Below are 19,825 nucleotides of genomic sequence, written 5' to 3'. Positions count from 1 at the left end.
ATTAAAGACTTGTGCCACCAGGGCTGACTTAAAGAATTTCTTAGGGAAAATATAGCTAATTTAATTTTCAAACAAACCTAAGAAATCTTTATACTACCATTCAAAAATTGTATTACATATGGCAAGCTCAAAAAGGAGGAAAATAAATGCTGTATGTGGTGGTTGCACACACCTTTAAGCCAACCACTCAATGGCGAGGCAGACAGAGCTCTGTGAGATCTAGGCTAGCTGGACTGACTTCCAAGACAGCCAGGGATATGTATCCAGACCCTGTCTCAAAATGAGAGAGAGAAATAAAAGATGAAGTAAATAAGCAGGATTCAATGAGAAAAAAATCTCACAAAAGCAAATGAGAAACACTCCCATTCTTTTCAGAGTGAAGGTAAGTGTAGACATTATGAACTTAGTTTCTTTTGAAAGCAATGAGATGTTTTTTAAAATAACAAATTTCCTGCTTTTTAACATTTTATTATTATTATTATTTTATGTGTCTGATGTTCTGCCTGCACATATGTGTGTGTGTGTGTGTGTGTGCCAGATCCACCCACTGCTAGTTAAAGCCAGAAAAGGACATCAGATCTCCCAGGAGTTACAGGTGACTGAGAGGCTATATGGGTGCCAGAAACCAAACCTGGGTCCTCCAGAAGAGCAGCCACTGAGCCATGTCTCCTGCTCTTTTTAAAGTAACATTTTGCCTTCATATGCTAAAGGTTCATTACAGAAAACTTAGAACACAGAAAACAAAACCTTTTCACCAATGCCCTATTATTAACATTGTTATCTCCCCATGTGTGGATAAGTATATACATAAATTATATTTTTAAACAAAACTGAAGTTGTTATAGATGTCCTCTGTTGCTGCTTCTCATTTGGAATTACACTGTCAGGTCTCTGAAACACACTGATCTAGAAAAATGCTAACATTAATGCCCTATAGAAACTTTCACAGTAAACATACTCTCTGCTATTTAAAAAAATGTATCTCACCTTTTGAATTTTCTCTTGTATATTACTCTGGTCATCACAAGGATTCATTCTAATAAAAAAATTAAACAAACAAATTACTCATTAAAAAATTGACATGGTAATTTCACATCCAAAAAAACTGGTCTGCAAATCTACAAACAGGTATTTCAGTTAAAAATAACAACAACAATAATAACGAAGCTCTCAGCTGGGTGTGGTGGTACACCCCTGTAATCCTAATGCTCGTAGGCAGAGGCAGACAGATCTGAGTTCAAAGCTAGCCTGATCTATATATAGTCCCAGAGCAGACACAGCTACATACATTGACAGATTATGTCTCAAAAACAAAAGAACTCAAGTTCAAAGCAGTAATTTTTAAGAACTTTATTAAAGTGAGAGGGAAAAACCATGCTCTAGTTCTAACATCAACTGGCTAATGACATTTACTCTATTTCTATTTTTAGTAGTTTATCATTCATAATTCAAGATCTAAACTCTGTGTGAGATAAATTCCGGCTCTAAAAGTCACTTGCCTTTTAATTTGATTTTGTAGGGTCATGTATTCTGATCTCAAATTTCGCATCTGCTTAATAGACAAACTGCAAGAAAAAAAACAGAAAAGAACATTTCCACTGTAATGAACTGGTATGAGCCACTTGTTTGCTTTCTTTATTCTTATCTTTACTGCAATGTTTTAAAAATAAAAACTAAAGAGACCGGCAAGATGATTCAATGGGAAAAGCACTTGACTCCAAGCCTGACATCCTGCGTTCCATCCCCAAAACCATACAGCAGAAGGTGAGACTCAACTCAAAAGTTGTCCTCTGACTTCCACTTGCACAATATAGAGTATACAAACAATACATGTTTATTTTTACATGTAAAAGTAAAAAGACAAACTATTCCGTGACAGTCTTGCCTGTCTCATTTCATGCTGTGGCACCAGTGCACAGAAAAAAGAATTTGTTGAACAGATAAACACACATACAGTAAATAAATACTATAAACTAGAGTATGCCACACGTCAATCCTCAGATGTAGAAGAGAAACACAGCTCATATGGCAAGAAACACAGTCTATATGGCAAGGCTCAAGTAACAATGAATGAATGAATGAATGAATGAATGAATGTGCTATAAAATGACTAATATGGAGTACTTGCTGGGAGGTACAAAATATCTATTCAAACTATGAAATAAACATTAAACACAGAACAGAAACATGGAAAAATTTACAGAATGAATAGCACAATTAGAACTTAAAACTACAACTCCATGACCAAAGAGATGGCTAAGCAAATGAGAACACTTGCAGCCCTTCAAGGACTCTGGTTCAACTCCTAGCACCCACATAGTGGCTCCGCACCCACATAGTGACTCAGAACTGTCTATAACTCCCTCTTCTGGCCTCTGTGGGCAGCAGGTACATGTGATGTACAGACATACATGCAAGCAAAGCAGCCAAACACATAAAGTAAAAATAATTTCAAAAATTGTGTAACTAAAATGCAATATTAGAAACCAAGAATTTGAAGTAGGCATAGATCATGTCTAGGCTTGTTTATATTGGTATTTTTTTTAAAAAAGAAAACTATTTACTAACTTTAAAATATGACTTACTGTGCATTTTCCTGGAATTTTTGGGTAACATAATGTTCTCTTCGCAAAATTTGTAAAAATCTGTTACGTGCTACGTGGCATCTGGCAATGCACTTGTACATATCCTGTTGCTTTGCATTAAATGTTTCTGCAAAACGCAGAGAATCTATAAGGAAGACAAGATTGCAAACAACATCACCATGAGCTTGTTTTTTCAGTAAAACAAACGAGAGAAAAAAATAAAATAAACCTGTGCCATTTTGTAAGCAACTTTTCACTTTGCTACTGTTGATCAATGAGGAAGAATCCATACAAACATATCAGAGGTCAGGCTTTTATCTATAAAACCTACTGTAAAGACAGATCAATAATAAAAAATAAGGATATTCTCCCAAATAGGGTCTCTACACTGCACTTAAAATTTACCAGGTGGAAGGTGGTGGTGCACGCCTTTAATCCCAGCACTCAGGAGGCAGAGGCAGGCGGCTCTCTGTGGACTCAAGGCCAACCTGGACTACAAAGTGAGCTCCAGGCAGGACAGCCAGGACTGTTACACGGGGAAACCCTGTCTTGGAAAAACAAACAAACAAACAAAAAAGCACAACATATCCACATCCCAGCAAGCTGCGCAGAAACCTCCACAATGTCTAATTATTTAAAGAGAATTAGTTCACTGGATTCAGAAGTCACCTAGACATTTAAAATCTTGACTAAAACTACTTTAAATCAGAAGTTATATTCAGAAACCCAAATAAAAAATAAATTCTTATTAAACCCAAATACTTAGCTGAGTATGGTGGTACACATCTATGATCCTGGTACTTGGGAGGTAGGAGGAGATCAGGAGATCAAGGCCAGTCTTGGCCACAGAGCAAGACTAAGGTCAGCCAGGGTTATTCCAAACAAAACAATGAAAAATCCAAACATACATATTTTATATAAAACAGCTTGCATTACATATAATTGGATAAATCACCTATTTGCAGAAAAAGAGGCACAATGCTAATATTGCATTAGATTTAAAATATATAAATATTTATAGAGCATGCTCATGGATGTTTGAAAACATCATACCTGGAAAGAGCAGTAAATGCACACACATAAAGTTTGGGTCGTAGCACTGTTCTTATAAGGTTAGCCAAATGTTTCTCAGCTGTAGGTTACGTAAACAAATTAGGGTGATTTGTTCAGTTTAATAAAAAGGAGTTCTAAAAAAGAAACAAGAAAGGTCTATCAACTGACACCCAATGATTTCCAAGTGGAAAAAAAATCCAAAACCAGGGCTATAGTCACATTTATGAGCTTCGCTCATTTTTTATTTGGTTTGGATAGTGTTTTTTAGACACTCTCACTATGAGCCCAAACTGGCCTGGAATTTACATTGTAGCCCCAGGTTGACCTCAAACTAGCAATATTACTGGCTCAGTCTCCCAAGTGTTAGCACACCAAACTTGGTCTCCCATGTAACCCATGAAGAAGGCCTAAACTCACTATGCAGCCCAAGTTGGCCCTCAACTTGAAATCCTCCTGCCTCAGTCTTCTAGAATTTAGATGACAGGCATAAATCACCATTCCTAGATCTATTTATTATTTAGGTGTATGGGTGTGTGTGCACATGACTGCTTGTCCATATATGATATATTTATATATTGGATTGTTAGTCTAGCCTTTAACAGCTGAGCCATCTCTCCAGTCTGGTTTGATTTTCTTTTTTTTTAAAACAACAAAAAAAATTGCTGGTCCAAGTAACACATGTCTGTAATCCCAGTAGAAGTGAGATAAAGACTAGAAAAGAAGGGAAGAAGAAAGAATATTTGCTTGTATTACTGATTACACTGTTGTCTATACAACTGAAAACATCAAAATTGCTAAGCCTGGTCATACACACTAGTCCCAGCACTTAGGAGTTTGAGGCCAGCCTGATCTACAGTGAGTTCCATGACAGCCAGAGTTAGGTAGAGAGGTCGTATCACCAAAAAAAAAAAAGAAAAGAAAAGAAAAAAAAACCAACAGAGAGAGAGAGAGAGAGAACATCAAAGTTTAAAAAAACAGGGTGAGCTCTCATATTCTGATTTTTAATAGAGTGTACTAAATGACTATTCAAAATGAGTCATGTCAGAAACCAGAAGACAGGCAGGATTTAACACTTCAACACTTTTGCCTTATACCTGTCCATACTTTATGATCAAAATAAAACAGCACCATAGTTAATAAACTACAAATACTAATCATTTTTATTAGTTCTAAGAAATCATTTATTTGATTTTTATGAGCTAATGAATCAAAAAATTTTGAAATAGAAATTATCAGCCAATGCCAGTAACTGAACTAAACTGCTAACAATATTCAGCACACTGGATTAGAGGCCTGATTTGTCTCAATGGTTATCTTTAAGCCAAGCAAGCTAAGAATGGATTTCTACAATATTTTAAAAGGCAGGTTCTCACTAGGTAGTGCAGGTTTGCCTGGAACTTACTATTTAGCACAGGTTAGCTTACATGTCTGTTCAACCTGCCTCCACCTCCAAGTGCTAGGATTATACGCATGTGCTACCACGCTGGCAGTCCCTGTATTTCTAAAGGGTTGTAAAAACAGAACAATATTAAGTGGTCCATAAAACCTAAAATACTTATCTAGCTTTCCTATGGAAAACGTGCCCCAACCCCTGCACCAGAACATAATAAAGTAACACAAATATTAACAAGTTCATTATATAAAGTTTCCAACCATAGATGAGTAAAATATTAACTAACCATTTGCTTTTTCAGGCAAATGGTTTAATTTGATCTTGATTTTAAAATTATGAACAATAATAATTCAAGAATAAAGAAAAGTATAAGTAAACTTACCATTTGATTGTATTTTAATATATTTGATTGCAACATATCTTGCAAAATGATACATCAGATGAATAAACTTAGGACCACCAGGAGAAAGAAACAGTGAGCCAACAACCTGAGGAAAACTTCTTCCATATTCAGCCTAAGAAAAGACATGAGACAATTCAACCAACAATAACTGTCACATTTTTAATCACTATTTTTGTAAATTTTATTATGTCTGGGTATTTTGCCTGCATGTATGTCCGTATACTAAGTACATTCACGGGGAGCTAAGGTCAGAAGTGGGCATCAGATACCCTAGAACTGCAGCTTACTGGAACTGGGGCTTGTGATCTGCCATGTAATTGAACCTGTGTTCTCTGGAACCACTGGGTTCTCTTAACCACTGAGCCATTCCTCCAGCCCCATCACTCTATTTTTTTTTAAGGTGTGTGATAATCTTGCAGTGGGTCACATGAGTTCCTCACAGTAGGACAGTAAACCATCAACACACCCACTTCATGGTATAGTGGCTTAAAAAGATCAATTTCCATAGTGGAACAGAGAAAAGTCAGAAAACAAAGCAGTCGGGTGGTGATAGTGCACACCTTTAATTCCAATACTCGGAAGACAGAAACAGGTGGATCTTTGTGAGTTCAAGGCCCACCTGGTCTACAAAAGCTAGTTCTAGGACAGCCACGGCTGTTACAGAGAAACCCTGCCTCAAAACACCAAAAAGGGGGGGGGGGTAGAGAGAACATAAGTACTCCAACCCACTCTCCTACCTACCATTTTGGAAACCTGAAAAAGTCGGGTACAGTGTTACACACATAACCCCAGTGCTAGGTAGGGAGAGAAATAAAGGCCTTTAACCTGAGCACCCAGAGCTTTAACCAGAGCACTCTATGAGCTTAAGACCAGCTACATAGTTCCAAGCCAGCCAGAGTTACACAATAAAATCTTTCACTTTGGGGTTTAGGGAGATAGCTCAGTAGATAAAACTCCCAGAATGAAAAAAGAAGCCAGACTATAGCATATGTCTGTAATCTCAGAACTCTGGAAGAACAGAAACATGATTTACAGTGGCAAGCTGGCCAGCAAGACCAACAGTAAGGGACAAGCTCCATGCTGAGCAAGAGAACCAGCTTTGGCCAGGAATGGTGGCACACATCTTTAATTCTAGTACCTGGAAGGCAGAGGGAGGCAGATCTTTAAGTTCAAGGCCAGTCTGGTCTAAAGAGTAAGTTCTTCATCAGCCTGCACTACACAAAGACACCCCACCCCATAAAAAAAAGAGAGAGAGAGAAAAGGCGGGGAGAGAAAAAGAGACAGGAAAGATATCCAGTTTCAATAAATAAAAATAAACGATTAAGTTAGACAATCCAAAATCAACCTCTGACCTATACAGACACACACACACAGGTTTCATTTTTACAAAAAAAATAATGTAATTAAGCAGCCTGTTTTGTTGTTCTTGGTTTGGTTTAGATGGTTTGTTACAGTGCCGCTGAGGAAACAGAGGACTTACACATGCTAGGAAAGTGACCTGCTGAGCTATATCCTCAGCCTTAAGGGATTTTTGTTGTGGTTATTTTATTGCTTATTTTTGTAAGGCAGTCTCACCATGTCACCATGGCTAGCCTGGTACCCACCACAAAGACCCAGGCTGGCCTTGAACTTTGATGGCGCCTCCTGCCTCTCAAGCACTGGAGTTGCAGGCACATCTGAACCTTCAAGACTGCATCTCCTATCTTACAAAGAAAATACTTACAGAAATTTCTTTTAACCATTCACAGCAATGTTTCCGGAACTCCACGTCATATTTTTGGTCAAATGGAGGCCAGCAATCTCTTAAAAACAAAAAAGCAGTAGACGAATGAACCCTCCCAAAAATCAAACTTAGCAAAATTTAAAAGACATGAAAATTATTCCCCACAGTAGAAACATTAAAGCAAAATTAATTAAACTAGTGTTCTTTGACTCAACTAAAAATACTGAGAAAATAGTTCTTTTTTTCTTAGGTCAATATTTGTAGGCTGAGTTCAGTTTATTATAAATAACTACATATTATAGAAATTTACCAAAAAATAAGCCAGTCTTGGTGCAAGCCTTTAATCCTAGAATTGAGGAGCTCTGTGAGTTAAAATCTAGAGTATCAGCCAGCCAGGAATAATAGTGAGTTCCTATTCATTAAAAAGAAAAAAATAGTAACTTTACAATTTACCTAGTACTCCTTCAATAATCTTTTTTACCCAAGTATGTATTGGGACATAAATACTTATTTAAAGAATCAAGCTTTTATCCAGTGTGGTAGTGTATGCCCTTAATGCCTGCAGAAGGGAGGCAGAAGCAGGAGGATCTCTGGGAGTACGAGGGCAACCAGGGCTACATAAAGAGTCCCAAAAAAGCTGGGCCATGGTAATCCCAGCACTCAGGAGGCAGAGGCAGGTGGATCTTTGTGAGTTCAAGGCCAGCCTGGTCAACAAGAGCTAGTTCCAGGACAGGCTCTAAAGCCACAGAGAAACCCTGTCGGGGGGGGGGGGGGGGGAGACATAACAAAAAAAGAGTCCTAAAAAAGAATCAAGCTGTTTGTACTTTTACAACATGTTTTCTATTCACAGGAGGAAGCCGATGCTGAGGTTATAACTCAGTAGGAGAGTGCATGCCTAGCACAGGGTTGCAAACTCTATCCCTAGTACAAAAGAAAAGAAAAAACTAGAACATGTACAGGAAACAGGACTAAAAGGCTAGAAAGTTAGCAGTGATGTTCTGGGCTTAGTGGGGTCAGGAATGACATTTATATCTGTCTCTACATGTTCTAAAACAGAAGTTTTCAGAACTTCGTGTTTTACACCAAAGTTTTTAATCGGGGGAAACAAAACAGAATAAAAAATTATTTTTATTTGAAACCCCTAGTGGTAGCTGAAATAAGAATGACCCCCCACAGGTTCACATATGATAGGATTAAAAGGCTTCAGCCAGGCATGGTGGCACACGTCTTTAATCCCAGCACTGGGAGGCAGAGACAGGCAGATCTCTGTGATTAAGAGATTAATCACTCCAATTAATTAACTCCAGCCTGGTCTAGAGTGAGTTTCAGGACAGCCAGGGCTACACAGTATACAGTGAATTCCAAGCTAGCCAGAGTGACAAAGTGAGACCCTGTCTCACTCCTCCCATCAGAAGAAGAGCATTAAAAACAGCAGAAACAAATGTTAAGAACAAAATCTATATTTATGAAATATGCAACTTTTAATATAAGCGCACGCACCCCCCAAATCCTCACTCAGCTATAAAAAGGTTAAGTACTACATTTCTAAGGCTCACACCAGAATTTTATCACATTTATTTAAAACAAGATAATGGCCAAAGTTGGAAGTCTATTTTCAAATCTGAGAATGACTAAAAGAGAAAACAAAATAATTTTTCCTACCTGAAAACGTCTTTGGCAAGAGACTCATTCAGTGTTTGAAACAAAAAATAAGAAACTACATGAAAGGCGTCACGGTTCAGTTTGTCAAACATGTTCCTGTGGTTTAAAATGAAAGAAGCAAAGATAAACGATTAATAAAGCTATGCAGCATCAAACTGACTAAGCATTGCACTCAAACTGGTATTGTTCGTTCTCTTCAGGAGGTCAATGCGAATTAATTTTTCTCTTTTAGGTACACTTTATACTCCATTAAGAAAAAACATACAGCCAGGCGGTGGTGGCGCACACCTTTAAAACCAACACTTGGGGGCTGGTGAGATGGCTCAGAGGTTAAGAACATTGCCTGCTCTTTCAAAGGTCCTGAGTTCAATTCCCAGCAACCACATGTGCTCACAACCATCTGTAATGGGATCTGGTGCCCTCTTCTGGCCTGCAGACATACACACTGACAGAATATTCTATATTTAATAAACAAATATTTTTAAAAAAAAACAACACTTGGGAAGCAGAGGCAAGAGGACCTCTGTGAGTTCAAGGCTAGGCTGATCTACACAGAGAGTTCCAGGACAGCTAGGACTGTTACATAGAGAAACCCTGTCTGGAAAAGTAAAAACAAGCTTTTATTTTCAGATTATAAAAACAGATATCCAAATAGAAAACTAGCACTTGCTTTACTGCTATGAACCATTAAACATAAAGGGACAGAAAAGCTGATCAATAGGAAGAGAATACGCCCTGACATGATGAAGATAGCACTGACTGACTTTACTAAGTAGCATAACAGCAGCTAACATTTTTGAGAACTTGGTATTTGTCAGACATTATTTTATCACTTTTTTTAAAAAATATTTATTTATTTATTATGAATACAATATTCTGTCAGTGTGTATGCCTGCAGGCCAGAAGAGGGCACCAGATCCCATTACAGATGGTTGTGAGCCACCATATGGTTGCTGGGAATTGAACTCAGGACCTTTGGAAGAGCAGGCAATGCTCTTAACCTCTGAGCCATCTCTCCAGCCCTATTTTATCACTTTTACATGGAGCAATTTATCCTGAATTCTTCGAAGTACTATACTATTTTCTTAAGCTGTATTAGTTCAATAATTTGACTGTCCTCGTTTTACATACAAAACTTCAATCTAGAGACGCTTAAAAAAAATGCCCCTTCCCAAAAATATCCCAGTGGGACACTGCACTCAACAAGTAGCTGTAAGATGAACACATGTATCACCTCCACCTGTCAATTTATTCAAACGGGGATAATTATGCAACTCTACTTCCCCTTTATTCCACTCGCTAACAAAACTCACGAGACTTTCAAAATGAAGTCTTTGAGACAAACACCTTGGACTAGAACAACTAGGTTAGCTCAGTATGTTCAAATTTATAAGAACAGTGGTTACACAAATATATGCCCACACAAACTACAAATTCATAGAATAACAAACAAAGTTTGCCGTATATGTGAATAAAATTTATTGTTTTTAAGTAAATGTGACACAACATTAGCCCTCAAAGTTGTAATTAGGTTTGATTTGATTTGGCTGTTTAGGAGTTACTACTGTTAGCATATGTAGTGCTTTGTTTAGGTGGCTCGGCAGGGAAAGGTGCTTGCCACCAAGCCTGACTACCTGAGTTCTAGCCCTGGGACCCACACGGTGGCAGGAGAGAACTGACTCCACACATAAACACATATATTTAAAGACTGAGAAAACAACGCCTCCAAATTCCAGCACTCGGGAGACAGAGGCAGGCGGTCTCTCTGACTCCTCTCCCAGGAGACCTAGAAACAAGAGGATAATCACAAGCACAAGGCCAGCTGGGCAGAGTAAGGCACTGTCTCAAAAAACAAACTGGGTGTAGGGGCTTACACCTTTAATCACAGCGCTGAGGAGACAGAATAATTGTGAGTTTTGAGGCCAGCCTGGTCTTCTTATTATATAGTGAATTCCAGGATAGCCAGAGCTACATTTATAAAGTAAGAACCTGTCTCGAAAAAAGAAACAAAACAGATAGATGGGGGCTACGGAAGATAACCAAGGTATCCCAAGTTCTTCTTGCCCTTGGTGAGAAACATAACGCAACTGCCTCCAAGTCTGTTTCTGGAAACTTCAAGTTGCAAAACCCTATATATTAAGGAAGCAAAGATGAATGTGAGGGTCCTGAAAAATGGAACAGTATGTTTCTGAACATGCATCTGGTAATAGGAAGTTTCTGTGGTGTCTGCCCATGATGCACCACACAATACCACCACGGCCTTGGCTCTAAACAACACGCACGCACTCTGGGCTGTGCATGCCACCACTCAGCCCCAAGAGCTACCTGAAACATCGTGGCAGACTCAAGACTACCGCATGTTGTAATGGCCATGTTTTTACTATCAAGTTCCCTGCTTTTACTGCGGCACGAGAGTTTCATAACGGAATCCCTCCTATCACGCCTCAGGCAGGGTGTTAAGTATCAAAAATAGCCTGTCTTCGGACTAATGTTGAGACTCGAGTGTCGGGGCAAAGCCTCACTACGTAGTCATGGCTGGTCTAGAATTGGAGGCCGGCCCCGACCCTGTAGCAATTCTGCCTCCCAAGCATTGGGATTATGGATTACTGATTAAGTATCAACACCTTTGACAGAATGCTTGATGTTAAAAAATGCGGTCTATGTCTCTGTGTAACCGTCTGGAATTTTATTAAAACACGGCACATCGACACCTAAATAAACTTCCAAGACCCTGGTTCAATTCTCAGCACCCACAAGACAGCTCACAACTGTCTAATTCCAGTGGCAGGGGATCTGACTCCTTCGCATAGACATATATGCAAGCAAAACACCAATGCAGCTAAAATAAATAAAAAGAAATCATTAAAAAACAAATTCCAAAGAGGAAAAAGGGTCTGAAATCAGAAGTCTAAGAAGCCCAGGTCTAGAGAACACAAATAGAAACAAAATATTTCCTTTTGAGTCACAATAAAAGAAGCGGCAAAAGAGAGGGTGGCGTCCTCTGATTTTCATCTTAATACTATGCCACTTTTTTTTTTTTTTTTACTAGCTGTAACACTGTTTGGTTCCTCGATTCGAAGTTAAACCCACAGCTAACTACTTAAAAGGCGCTGCATGCTAATTCCCCCGCGCTTCCCTCCAGCTGCAGCCCATAAAGGCCGTGCAGGACAACCCTAAGGCGTTCCCCGCACCCCTGGCCGCCACAGGCCGGCAGCCGCGGAGCTCTGCCGCCAGTGACCGGCCACCCGGGACCGAGCCACGGCCGGGTCTCCTTACTCTCCGAGGTGCGCTTGAGACAACATCTTCCCGCCCACGGCGGCGACCCAGCTCGGATCCAAGCCCAGCGCCTGCAGGTACATCCAGAGGTGACGCTTCTCGAAAGCCGAATCCATTCTCCCGGTGGGCACTGCGACTCGGGCGACGGAGGAAGGCGAAGGCCGCGGCGACCCTGAGGACCCTTGCACCCCGCCTACAGGCAGCCCGCGGGGACGGTAGCCCCTCCGCTCCGGTCGCCCGCTACCTCCACGCTGAAAGCCATAGCAGCACAAAAGGCCAAACGCACCCAGGAAACCAAGCCAGCGAATACAGCCCTGCCCGCAAACCGATACTCCCGCGCTTACGAAGAGTGCAGTGCGCCTGCGCCGCAGGACTTCCGGGGCTGGTCTTCCTTAAAGGACTCTATCTCCCGCCATGCAATGCGCCCCTGTCTCCGACTGAGAAAACTACAAGCCCCACAGAGCACTGCTGCGTAGTCAGCGACCTGCTCCAGGTTAATAGGTATTTTGCTGAGAACACAAGATATCCGTTCCGGATCCTTGAGAGTTTTATTTAAGATTCCTGTTGCTCAGGTTGTGATTACTGTTAGTTCGGTAAAAGCTACACTAAGCCGCTTGTGAGTAACACAAGTGTATGGCCCTGAACAAATCACCTTTTTTTTTTTTTTTAAAGTTTTTTGTTGGTTGGTTTTTCTAGACAGGGTTTCTCTATGTAACAGCCCTGACTGTCCTGGAACTCTCTTTGTAGACCAGGCTGCACTGAGATCCACCTACCTCTACCTCCCGAGTACTGTGATTAAAGGCATGCGCAACCGCAGACTAAGCTCTCCTAGTAGCCTGACAGAAATCTAAGCCTGAGTTTCGGGTCCCTAAAATGGGACAGACCTAAACAGACGGTCCTCAGAGAAACCACAGCCTTCTGCTGGCTCAGAAGGCCCCCAAAGCCCCTTTGCTGGCTTACGAGGTGTCCCCAGTCTCCTGATAACTAAAGATGGCTTTCCCCACTCTGCCTCTGGAAGGTCCCAGTACTAATCTTTCTCCCATGAATCAGCCCCAGATCAATCCCTCCTCACTGGAATTCCCCTAACTTCCCTTAAAAGGAGCTTGTAACCATTTTAAGTGGTCGCCAAGTGCCACCCCAACGTTGGAATTAAGAAAGTATTCTTGTTATTGCATATGTGGCTATTGGTCTTATTTGGGGCTCTCTCAGACCATAACACACAGTCTGGGTTTTTGTGGGTTTTGTGGGGTGGATGTTTTGTTTTGTTTTTTTGTTTGTTTGTTTGTTTGTTTTTGAGACAGAGTTTTTCTCTGTGGCCCTGGCTGTCCTGGAACTCTCTCTGTAGACGAGACAGATCTTTAGTTTTTCGTGATAGGGTTTCTCTGTAGCTTTGGAGTCTGTTCTTGAACTAGCTCTTGTAGACAGGCTGGCCTCGAACTCACAGAAATCTGTCTGCCTCTGCACCACCACTACCCAGCTCTTTAACACATGGTTTTACTATGTAAATCTAACTGTCCTGGGACTCGATATATAGCCCAAACTAGCCTTGAACTTGCTGTAATCCTATACCTGCCTCCCTTCTGTGGGAATTACAGGCCAGAGCCACCACATCCAGCAGAGTTCTTTATTGTTCACCTCATCCTGGTACGTGACAAAATTTATAACATCATTTCTTTGGTCGTGGAGGTTGTGAATGTGTGAGGGCTTATTGTAGCTTCTTCTAGCCTTGAACTCCCTTTCCAGGGGAGGATGACCTTGATTCAAATCAGGTTAGAGAAAATCAGGTTTGATCAAGGAAGAACTCCTGAAAATCCTGGCTACAAAAATAAAGAAATAAACCTAAAAGAGCTACAAGACACGTGATGTATATTTAACCTACTCAAACACATAGCAAAAAAAAAATCACCTTTGGCTTGACTTATGTACAATGCACAGTCTATATTTGTATTAATGCAGATATGTATGTTACATTTAAAAGTTTATGTATTTTCAGAGCAAGGGGACCAAACACCAATGAAAATAGATGTGTAGCACAAAGGCTGCTCATTCATTTCCCGGCCACCCAGACCAGAAATAATAACACAGAAACTGTATTAATTGCAACACTGCTTGGCCTATTAGCTTAGGCTTTTTGTTATCTAACTTTTACATCTTAAATTAAGCCATTTCTATTATTCTATATATTTCCAAGAGACTCATGATTTACCAGTAAGGTTCCAGGGTATCTGTCTCCTTCAGCAACTACATGGCATCTCTCTGACTCCACCTACTTTCTCCCAGCATTCAGTTTAGCTTTCCTGCCTAGCTCTAGCCCTGCCACAGGCCAAAGAAGCTTCTTCATTAAACAATGATAATAAAACATATTCACAGCATACAGAAGGGAATCCCATCCCCTTTTCTGTCTAAATAAAAAGAAAGATTTTAATTTTAACATAGTAAACTTATATATAACAAAATAAGTATCAAGCAAGAATTAGTTACAATATTTTATCTTTTTATTATAGCTAAATAAAACTATAATTATAACTTTCTATTTTTCAATACCATCAGAGACCCCAGAAGGACATAATATTACCTAAGTTAACAGAAAGTACATTGTAAGCAACTTCCAAAACTCTAGAATTGACAGAGACATCTCGCTGCCTGGACAGTCACCCAGAGTTCTTCTGTAACATTGGGGCATCCATCTTCAGACTACGGGCCCATAGCATCCAGCAGACTTTTCCATGAAGCTAGAAATTTCAAAGACAGTTCCACCCATATTGGCAGTTTGTCAGTCACTTTCTTCTGTGTCCTGCAGAATGTCTACCAGACTCTTTCATGAAGCAGGAGCCCTGAAAGACTGTCTCACCTTTAGGCAAGTTCGGCAGTCATTTTTCTGTAGTTCCCGCATGTCCAGTTCATACAGCATACCATCAAGCAGTCCAGGAAAGAGCAGTTTCTTGCCCAAATGACTAACAAACTCCATAAGGAGCCTCTTCGATGTTCATTATCCTCTTGAAGTAAATTGGTACTGCCAGGAGCAGATGTGTCTCATTGTTCAGAAAAGTCCTAAGTTCTTAAAACATTTTAAATGTCATAGTCTGTACAACCTTGAAAGATTTGAAGAATACCTATCTATCTGAAATCTATCACTGTATACTGAGAAAACCTAACTAACTTAACTATAGTTTGACTATTATAGATGACATTCTATTAACCTGTATTTCTTAATTACACATTACATTTTTATGAGCTGCACAAACACCTTAATCAGGAGCAGAAATATACATATAACAAAATTGACCTTAAACTTGTATCAATCAACCAAGATCCATACCAATGCAAAGTATTCATCTCTATATCATATTCCCCTTTAAATGTAAACAAATGTTTATACACAACCATTTAGGGAATTTGGGCGTTGTTCTCTAGACTATTTCCTGCTGACTGGGGGCACTGTTAACCAGGTCTTTCATGGGTATCCTGTGTGGTAGGTCCATCTCACCCAGCAGTCCTGAGGCCATCATGGATGTTGGACCATCTGAGCCATTGCTTCAGCGGGTCTTGTTTGATTAAACCATAAGGAACACACAGCTTTCTAAGCTCTGTGAAAACAAAAGCAGAACCTCTTTTTCAAAGCAACATATCCTTAGACCCAAATTTTGAAGTCAAGATACCTTTAAAATATATATGTTGGTTTAGCTTAACAGCCCATACAATGAAATCTCTCTGTACTTAGCTGATTCACAGTCAAAAAATTCAAAGAAAGCATAATAATATACATAATCCAGACTCTCTGTGTATATTCCATCTTTATGTGGCTTATTTTTCTTACTCTATTACATTTTATAAGTTAAGTATTTATTTTATTATCTTTATTCCTTTAACCTATGACTAACTGTAGTCTTTTATTTAAAATATTTTTTATTTATTATGTATATAATATTCTGTCTACATGTATGCCTGCAGGCCAGAAGAGAGCACCAGATCTCATTACAGATGGTTGTAAGCCACCATGTGGTTGTTGGGAATTGAACTCAGGACCTTTGGAAGAGCAGACAATGCTCTTAACTGCTGAGCCATCTCTCCAGCCCCTGACTATACTCTTTTATATTATAACTGTCTATACTCTTTTTCCTCTCTCTCCCAAGCCTAGATACATTTTTCAACAAACTATGACCCATTTAGAGGTTTGTTTTTGTCTGAGTCAGTCTTTATTGCATATCTGTAATTATTTTTTAACCAGGAGCAATTTCTTTTCTTTTAAATGCTAAGCAGGCATGGCTAGGACCAACTCTTTGGCCCTGCCTGTTGGCTCCATTCAGTCCAACATGGCAGAGGCATGTTCACTGCCCTTGAGAGCCATGCACACCGCCTTAGCTCTAGGGCCACAGCAGGTCTTTGTCACCATTAAGCAATTTGTAATATGCTGCTCACAGACCCCATTTAAGTGCTCAGTTTCCTGAAAAAGCCAGAGCTGTTCATGCAACCAGCACGAACCAGGAAACTCTTCTGTAAAGAAGCTGCACAGCCCTTGCTGCCAGTGTTGAGTCAGAAAGACCTCTCTTAAAGGTGCCATGGTGCCCCTGCTCACCGCCAACAAACAGAGCCCATCTGAAAAAAAAATGCGGCTACGAAGCTGTGCTAAACTTTGTTTTTCTTTTTGTTTTTGTTGTTGTTGTTGTTTGTGTGTGTGTAGAATTCCTTTTTAAGCTCTCTCGGGTTTTATGTGGATGTAATCAGCCCATGGGCACCATTTTGAAGATGGAGACTGCTTGTTTGTTTCCTGCCACTCAGACCTGAAATAATCATACAGAAATTATATTATTGCAGTACTCTTTGGCCAATAGCTTAAGCATATTTCTAGCTAGCTCTTACATCTTAAATTAACCCATTTCTATTATTTTATATTTTACCATGAGGCTCATGGTTTACTGGTAAGGTTCCCAGGTTTCTTTCTGTCTTCTTCAACAGCTACACGGTGTCTCCCTGACTCTGCCTATCTGCCTATTCTCTCTCTCTCTCTCTCTCTCTCTCTCTCTCTCTCTCTCTCTCTCTCCTACTTCTCAGAAATGTTTGTCAGATATACTAGACCTGTTGGTCAAAGATGGATGTCCTAACATTACAGAAGAACCTAGGGGGACTGTACAGACAGCCAGATGTCCCTGTAATTAGGTAGCATTTCACACTTCTGGGATCTTTGATGGAGTTGAAAACTAGATAGTTAGACTTATAGCTTTTCTTAGTTATTATTAAAAGGTAAATTTAGACTCACCAAGATAAGATAGGTAAAAAAGAGTATTTTCTCTAGTTTTGTCAAATACAAATGGACTGGATTATAACTGTAATTCTTACTTGATAGCTGTTTTGTTGTATATAATTTTACTATGTTAAAGTTGAAGCCTTCCTTTTTTATTTAGACAAAAGGGGGGAAATGCCGTGGGATATTCATTTACACTATGTAAATATATGTTGCTGTGATTGGTTTAATAAAGAATCTGACTGTCCAATAGCTGAACAGAATAAAATTAGGCAGGAGAGTCAGACTAGAAGAATGCTGGGGTGAAGGAAGGCAGAGTATGAAGATGCCAGCCGGATACAGAGGAAGCAGATGAATGTGCCATGTTAATAAAGGTACAACCACATGAAAGAGTTTAAATAAGGAAAATGGGTTAACTTAAAATATAAAAGCTAGTTAGTAATAAGCCTAAGCTATTGACCAAGCATTTATAATTAATATAAACCTCCGTGTGTTTATTTGAGAGAAACTACAGGACAGGAAAACTCTGTCTACACCCCCTGACTTACTAAAAGCACCAGCTCCTTTGAAATTACATTCTGTAGTTGGTTTGAAGGTCACCTATAAGATTTGAGGCTACCAGTCTTCATTCAGAAATCTGACATAGCCAGGGAGTGGTAGCACATGCCTTTAATTTCAGCACTTGGGAGGCAGAGACAGGAGGATCTTTATGAGTTTGAGGCCAGCCTGGTCTACAGAGCGAGTTCCAGGACAGGCTCCAAAGCTACAGAAAGACCCTGTCTCAAAAATCCAAAAATAATAATAATAATAAAATCTGACATTGCTCACAGGAGGTTTTGGCAATAGTATCCATGTATGTAACATTTTAAGTATCCTGAGAAAGCAGGCTCAAGGTAAATAAAGTATACAATGAGGGCCTGGGTGAAGTTAGCACTATAGACTGATTGGGATAAGAGTCTGAAGGAGCCAAATTTGGTCTGGCTATACAGATAGCACGGAAGTCACCAGGCTATTGACCACATCCATTTCCAGCCTTCAGGGTGGAAAACATGGTATGTATTTCTTTCCTTGAAGAGTTAACTCTGCATGTTTAACATTCCTGGTTTCCTTAGTGATTGTCCCTGAGCACAAGGACCTCCATGTTTGAAAGTATAAACAGCTTCTTGGAGTTTTTACAGTTGCAGAACAAAAGAAATTCATAAATTGTAGTATGTTTCCAAATATATTTGTTAGGTAGCTCATCAGATATCTGCAGGCTTCTTGGAGGTCATTGTGGATGAAGCCCTCCCTCATGGTCAGCTTTTTTTTTATTTTTATTGAGCTCTACATTTTTCTCTGCTCCCCTCCCTGCCTCCCCCCTCCTCTTCAATCCTCTCCCAAGGTCCCCCATGCTTCCAATTTACTCAGGAGATCTTGGCCTTTTCTACTTTCTACTTCCCATGTAGATTAGATCTATGTAAGTCTCTCTTAGTGTCTGCATTGTTGTCTAAGTTCTCTGGGATTGTGGTTTATAGACTGGCTTTCCTTGCTTTATGTTTAAAAAACATCTATGAATGAGTACATGTGATAATCGTCTTTCTATGTTTGGGTTACCTCACTCAAAATAATGTTTTCTAGCTCCATCCATTTTCCTGCAAAAGTCAAGCTGTCGTTATTTTTTTCTGCTGTGTAGTACTCCATTGTGTAAATGTGCCACACTTTCCTTATCCATTCTTCAATTGAGGGGCATTTAGGTTGTTTCCAGGTTCTGGCTATGACAAATAAAGCTGCTATGAACATAGTTGAGCACATGTCCTTGTGACACGATTGAGTATCCTTTGGATATATACCCAAAAATGGTATTCCTGGGTCTTGAGGAAGGTTGTTTCCTAATTTTCTGAGAAATCGCCACACTGACATCTAAAGGAGTTGTACCAGCTCATTTAGCATGTTTCTTGCTTGATATTGTTTATACTGGTTGTAATTCTAATTTTTAATACTTGATATTTGTTCTTACTGTATATAGTTTTATATTAGGCTTAGAACTCTCTTATTTAGACAAAAGAGCGAGGTGCTGTTTTGAAACTCCTTCAGCCAATAGCCTTTAAGATACCAGCTCATGGGTTCTCTCTCTCTCTCTCTCTCTCTCTCTCTCTCTCTCTCTCTCTCTCTTTCTCTCGGCTTCTGGATTCAGTTCCTGTTACTCACTTGTACAGAGGACTGTGATCTATGAGTTCCCTCTAAATAAAGAACCCTTCATTATACTCAATTCTGAGCTAGTGTGGGTAGTGATAATCTTATTCACAGTGTCCAACAATAGTACAAGTCTTTGATTCCAGCACTCAGGAAGCAGAGGCTGGAGAATCTCTGAGTTTGAGGGCAGCCTGTTCTACCCAGTGAGTTCTAGGATAGCCAGGGCTACACAGGGAAACCCTGTCTCAGGGAAAAAAAAGACACCTAAACATGACTCTCAAGCATCCATGTTTTAGGAGTGTATACTGTCCTTCTC

General features: G+C 39.8%; 1 protein-coding gene across 1 annotated transcript in view; it reads right to left on the bottom strand.

The window, feature by feature from the left end:
* Haus6 (HAUS augmin like complex subunit 6) overlaps window positions 1-12,451 on the bottom strand; it is a 41,895-nt gene extending 29,444 nt beyond the window's left edge. The window contains 7 exon segments of the mRNA XM_048453029.3: window positions 988-1,036; window positions 1,500-1,565; window positions 2,586-2,730; window positions 5,414-5,546; window positions 7,158-7,236; window positions 8,820-8,915; window positions 12,096-12,451. Coding sequence (XP_048308986.3) covers window positions 988-1,036; window positions 1,500-1,565; window positions 2,586-2,730; window positions 5,414-5,546; window positions 7,158-7,236; window positions 8,820-8,915; window positions 12,096-12,211 — 684 coding nt within the window. The 5' untranslated portion in view covers window positions 12,212-12,451.
* Window positions 12,452-19,825: the final 7,374 nt, after the last annotated feature.

Source organism: Myodes glareolus, chromosome 3, assembly GCF_982192425.1.
Source record: "Myodes glareolus chromosome 3, mMyoGla1.1, whole genome shotgun sequence".
Taxonomy (NCBI): domain Eukaryota; kingdom Metazoa; phylum Chordata; class Mammalia; order Rodentia; family Cricetidae; genus Myodes; species Myodes glareolus.
Note: the sequence above shows the minus strand (reverse complement) of the source record. Positions and strands in the feature narration are given on the sequence as shown.